At 36.1% G+C, this 6,150-nt stretch overlaps 1 protein-coding gene across 2 annotated transcripts; it reads left to right on the top strand.

Annotated features, from left to right (window-relative positions):
- Positions 1 to 933: 933 nt before the first annotated feature.
- On the top strand, positions 934 to 5,894 carry LOC140823388 (patatin-like protein 6). Of its 2 annotated transcripts, none has more exons than XM_073184706.1 (3): positions 934 to 2,255; positions 3,925 to 4,257; positions 5,603 to 5,894. In XM_073184706.1, exons 1-2 carry the CDS (start codon positions 1,107 to 1,109, stop codon positions 4,195 to 4,197), a joined length of 1,422 nt encoding a protein of 473 aa, XP_073040807.1. In that variant the 5' UTR covers positions 934 to 1,106; the 3' UTR covers positions 4,198 to 4,257; positions 5,603 to 5,894. The 2 variants fall into 2 exon arrangements, with proteins under 2 accessions (XP_073040807.1, XP_073040798.1); XM_073184697.1 differs by having other exon boundaries at positions 3,925 to 4,253; positions 5,606 to 5,893.
- Positions 5,895 to 6,150: the final 256 nt, after the last annotated feature.

Raw genomic sequence — 6,150 nt, 5'->3', positions numbered from 1 at the left:
TTTACATTTATTTTTTAAAATTCGATTAACTTTTATATGCTTTTACCAAATTTTTTTAATTTAAATCGAATTTTTTAAATAAATACTTAAAATAATAATACAAAAACTCTTGTAAGTTGGTCTTATAGATCAATTTTGTGAGACGTATCTTTTATTTGAGTCACCCATAAAAAATATTATTTTTATTGTAAATATAAGTAGGATTGACCTATGTCATCATCTGATAAGAGACCTACTCGAATCATAAAGCTTTGAATTTTTTTGTGGAGATGTCAATGGTTAAAACCAAGTAATTAAAATTATGATGGAGATATGGTGAAAATTAGATTAACAAAATACATATTTCCCTTAAAATCGAGGTATCAATGTATCATATGTTGAATAATGTTCTCCTATATTTTAAATATAATATACTCAACACACAAATGGGGAATGTATCCATTGAAATTTTCAAATTAATTTTTTAAAAATAAAAAGCTTTCTAATTTTTATTCAAAAAGTAAAAAAAAAAAAATAGTTCTTGAAAAATCTAAAATTTACAAGGATGGAAAGAAATGTAATTGCAGATAACTCATTTTCTGTGTGACACCAAATATTAAATTGAACAGGTCTATTGTGAGACGGTCTTACGAATCTTTATATGTGAGACGAGTCAACCTTACCGATATTCAAATAAAAATAATATTTTTTTTATGGATGACCCAAATAAGTTATATGTCTCATAAAATATGACTCGTGAGACCGTCTCACATAAGTTTTTATCTATTAAATTTGAGACATATTATCGAGTTCGAAATCCAATTTATATTTAATTTTACACTAACAGACTTCCAAACTCAAAATTATATTGCCATACTCAACAAAAGAAAAAAAAAAAAGAAATTTAATTAGAAATCCAAAAAAATCCTTCGTATAAAATCTTTTAATGAAAGGAAAAAAATAAAATAAAAACATGCTCTGCAGAAACTGGCTTTGCTTCGTCCCGCACATCTTTTCTGCTCTGCTCTCTTATATCACGTCCTTTGTCTTTCCCACTTCTTTTCGTTAATAATTCATACAAGCCAGTCTTTTCCCTTTGTTGAAATTGCCACTATTCTTGATAAGGAATGATTCATGTGAAGAAAGATTTTTCGGAAATGGATTTCATGGATATTGATGAGAGTAGCATGATGAACCCACTTGTGGAAATGGAAGAATCCAGCATTGATACTGATAAACTATGCTACGAGATTTTTTCCATACTGGAGAGCAAGTTTTTGTTCGGCTATGATGATCAGAAGCTTTGGGTTGAAGAAAACGACATTGTAACAGAGAGTGATGGAGTTCTGAAGATGAAGAATCAGCGAGGAAAAGTCTGCATTCTGAGCATTGATGGCAGCGGGATGCGGAACATGATATCGGGCAAGGCGTTATGGTGTTTGGAAACAGCGTTGAAGGATAAGTCGGGGAATCCCGATGCCAGAATTGCGGACTATTTTGACGTCGCCGCCGGCGCAGGCGTCGGGGGGATCTTCACGGCGATGCTCTTCGCCTCATCGGACCAGGACCGCCCTATGTTCCACGCCGACGACACGTGGAAGTTCCTCTCTGCGGTGGGTGAAAAACTTTACCTCCCCGCCAAATCCCGAGGCTCCGGCGGCAGTTTTTTGAGGCGGATTTTCAAGAAAAGCAGCGGTTCGAAACTGTACACGGCTGGTTTAGATAAGCCGATGAAGGAATCGTTCATGGATGCGAAAACAGGGCGGGTTTTGACGCTGAAAGACACGTTGAAACCGGTTTTAATCCCGTGCTACGACCTCTCCAGCGCGGCGCCATTCCTGTTCTCCAGAGCCGACGCCCTGGAGACGGACAGCTACGACTTCAACCTCTGGGAGGTGTGTTTGGCCACGTCGGCCGAACCGGGTTTCTCTGACCCGGTCAGTATGAGGTCTCTGGACGGCTTAACCTGGTGCGTGGGGGTGGACGGCGGGTTGGCCATGAGTAACCCGACGGCGGCGGCTATTACGCACGTCCTGCATAACAAGCAGGAGTTTCCCTTCGTGAGGGGGGTGGAGGACATTCTGGTGCTTTCACTAGGAGCCGGCGGGCAGCTGATTGAGGGAAGTTTCGATTATGACAAGGTTAGGAAATGGAAGGCGGAGGATTGGGTCCGACCCTTGGCTCGGATTTCCGGCGACGCCGCGGTGAAACTCGTTGACCAGGCTGTGGCCGCGGCTTTCGGCCCGAGCCGCACTAGTAATTACGTCCGCATTCAGGTAAATACTGTAGAAGAAGATTGATATTATATTTTATTCTTCTTGCCATTATCCATTTAAGTTGATTAATTTCTTGTGTCTGTTGATAAATATTAGTATAGATAACATGTTTTTGAGAATTCATTTGTCTGTGGAGATCTTTGGTACTAAAATGACTTGCAAGGGAACTTTAAAAGGTTTGAGTTGCATTTTGACGTTTAGTTGAGATTGGAAAAATGGATTATTTTGAATTAATGCAAGATAGTTCATCTATTTGTCACATGGAGCGTTTTCGATGAGACATCATGGAAATTTCAACTGAAAATGTTGAAGGAGATAAATTCTTGGAGTGTTTCATTTTTTTATGCGATATAACAAATAAAAGCTGAAATTTCTTGGGAATATTTTGATGGAGGACAGGCTGGGGATGGGATGAGGATAGGAGTTTAATGAATATTTGGAGGGTTATACATAAATCTTTTTTGTGTTTATATGAGTGGGAATGTGCAGTCAAGTAGTGAAAGAGAAGAGGGCAACAAATGTTATTATAATGGAAACATTCTAAAATACAAGGTCCGGTGATCTTGTTGTGTGCAATTGTGTGTACTGTGTGTGCGGAATATGAATAACCAAATCTTTTATACAATGGCCACGACTCCCGTGGTGTAGTGGCATAAGTATTTCCTCTATTATGTGTATTCGATCCCAGGTTAGACCAAAAAATCCCCCACCCGACTGTAAGTAAAAAAAATACTTTATGCAGTGCAACTGAAATTGATGGTTTCTTCAAAATAAAAAAATTGATGGTTTCAAATTTAGCATCATTTAGAAAAGGCATTTGCAAAATTATATTTTGATGTTGTTGCCCCTTTTTCCTGAGGGAAAGTCAGCTTTTTATCATAATATTGCAGATAGGATTATTGTTCTTTTTTTATCTTGATATGATTAATTGTAAATGCCATTTGAAGTAAGAGGTTGACAGTAAGTTCTTGAATTTTGAAAGTCACATGTTTGACGGACTGCTTTTAAACATCACTATCATATTAACCATTTTAATCTTTTATCGTTCATGCCAAATATGTTCAAGGGTGCTCAATTTTTCAGGTCCCCTTCACATTTTTACAGTATCATCTGTGAAAATCACCTTGAATTCATGGTTAATTATATGGAGCAAAGAAAAGGGGGAAATGCTAATGAAATTGTCCTCTTCTCTTTAGCCTGACCTTGGATTTTATTTAATGCACTAAAAATGGGATATGATTTGAGTTATTGAGAATGTGACTCGGCAACAAAAATGCAATTTCCTCAATCTCAACAAAAAATATATGCATAGTTTAGGATAAAATTGTTAGATGCATAAGTTGCTGCCTCTACACCATTCAAACTATTTCTTTTGTATTATCTCTAGAGTTTTACTTAACTTTTTGTCTCAAGAGTCCTGGTTGGACTTTGTGTTAATTTGAACAATAATCTACTCATTCCCGTTTCTTGATCCATTTGTACATTAATCGGGTTTAGACTAAAAGTTACAATGGTACTTTTGATCTTTTTGACATTAATGGAGGCCAGATCAATTAAATTCTACTTATTTTCCTGCAACTAGGGTGAACTGAAAAACAACAATTATGGTTTGACAATACTATATTAGTTATCAGTAATAAATTTAACTGGGTGGTTGTATTTCTTCTAGCTGGCTAATGGATCCGTCTTCAGTCACTGTGGTGCAAATATCGACTCCGACCCCAGTACAAGCAATGTCAACACTCTACTAGGTATAGGAGACGAAATGCTGAAAGAGAGAAACGTAGAATCTCTCCTCTTCGGTGGCGAGAGGATTGGAGAGCAAAGCAATTTCGAGAAACTCGACTGGTTTGCTGAGCAACTTGTGCTAGAGCATCGGAGAAGGAGTTGCAGAATAGCTCCTACCGTTGCATTCAAGCAAGCAACTTCTAAACATCCGTGAATAACTCTCGGACTCGCTACTCAAAATGGTCATGCATGTAGAAAAGGGAAAAAATGGCAAGTAATCTCCATCTTTACTGCATTAATTTATGCTACCAAGTTGCTGGTTTACATTATCATTATTTGTCTAACATATAATGTTTACCAGCGGTAGAACATAGGAAATTAGACTCCTGAGCTGACTTAACATATTTGAATACTTTTACAAGAGGGGAGACAACCATCCCTACTTGGCCCACCAAGTCCAATTGGCAGACAATTCTTGAGCGTTTCATGTTCACGCTTCCTCGGATACTTTAAGATTTTTTGCCTCGTATTCGAGAAAAGATACTGATGTTGATTTTCAAGTTCCCCCGTGATCTTTGTCTTGTCATTTTCTATTGATGTTGAAGAAACAAAGTAACAAACGTTGCAACTACCGCTGGTGGTGGCAATAATTTTGATATGAATTGTGAAACAAAATTTAAGCCGAACGGAGTGATGCGCGGGATGAAAAACATAAAACATAACCCTTTTATTGTCTGTACCCCTACCTTGTTACATCGATAGAAAATTGTCTATGGATTATATCATTTCAAGATTCGATCTAATTAAGACATTTCTCATGTATCACCTATATTTAGAATACTTGCCTTTACCTTCTTTTTCATCCAATGAGATTCTGAAAATGATAGTTAGATTAACGGATTTGGGTAGGAGTTAGGCAGCCTGTCGAGCTTTCCAACCTTTCTTGCTCTGAAATAGATTTGTTGACATCATCTTGCTTTCTCAAATAATAGGTTGATGTAACCATTTTTGTTGAATAAGTCAACCTTTTCTTGTCAAGATGTTGCTAGCCAGCATTTTTCTCATCGGAGTTTTACCCTAGTCGTTGATCGTCGCTAAATTTGCGATGGTAAGAAATGTCAGCATTATGCATATCCGCTCAATTTTTCCGGGTCCGAGTTGGTACGTCCCCGGGAGACCGAAACCAAAGGATATGAAAATTAAAATAATCTCACGCCTCCGGAATGATGGGTCCTTGATATCAGTTTAGTCGTGTCCTAACTCCTTATAGGAACTTCTTATCATCCATAACATGCTCTTATTCTTGTTGGAAACTCTTAGGATTATATATAGGGCCGACCAAACTGTGGTGAAAATTTGGTTCGGTTGATTCGGAAATTCAGTTTTAATTTTGTAAAATATCGATTATATCATTTCGATTTTCCGTTTTCCTAAAAAAACGAATTTAAGTATTTTTATACGAAAAACAAAAAATTTTAATGATTCAAACAAGTGCTTGATGACTTTGTAATGGTCCATGAAACTATATTCTTCTATATAACTTAAGGATTTAATTTAGTTTTGACTATTTATGATTTTTTGCACTTTAAGTTTAAATATGTTCATTGGTATGTTCGGAGCAGATAAAGATGTACGAACCGTGAAGAGAAAGAGACTGTCAACTGTATAATAAGGGGCTGGGATTGCCGGCCGGCGGCCAGTTATGGCGGCGCCACGAGGATAATAATTAGTAGAAAATGTAACTATTCATTTCAAAACAAGAATCTTCAAGTTTTATGATTTTTTTTTTATTTTGTCATTTTTCTTTGTTATTTTTATTTGTTTACTTATTTAGGTGTCAAGATAATGTTTGATTGTATGTATCTTGACAAAATGTCAATTTTAATACGTATATTATGGTGTGTGATATTTTTAGTCATATATGTTTATTTGAATAAATTATAGTATTGTAACTATTTTTTTAAAATTCCAAAATAATATAATTAAATTACCAATATTATTGTTAAATTTTTGTAATTTGTCGCCTTTTCATTGTATCGGTAGAAATCTTGAGAGAAAAAAATTGGGAGGTTTTAGAACCTTTTTATGAAAACTTTATACTTTATGAAAATATAAGAATGATTGGTTAAGAGACTCATTCATACCTATGCAGAGGGTTGCAAATCAA

This window comes from Primulina eburnea, chromosome 1 (assembly GCF_022965805.1).
Source record: "Primulina eburnea isolate SZY01 chromosome 1, ASM2296580v1, whole genome shotgun sequence".
In the NCBI taxonomy this organism is placed as follows: domain Eukaryota; kingdom Viridiplantae; phylum Streptophyta; class Magnoliopsida; order Lamiales; family Gesneriaceae; genus Primulina; species Primulina eburnea.
The sequence above is the reverse complement of the archived record's forward strand: the minus strand, read 5'-3'. Positions and strand labels throughout refer to the sequence as shown.

Coding starts and splice junctions, on each gene's coding strand:
- LOC140823388 (XM_073184706.1), top strand. CDS start 1,107: ATGATTCATGTGAAGAAAGATTTTTCGGAAATGGATTTCATGGATATT. Junction 2,256..3,924: donor GTAATTACGTCCGCATTCAG/GTAAATACTGTA, acceptor TATTTCTTCTAG/CTGGCTAATGGATCCGTCTT.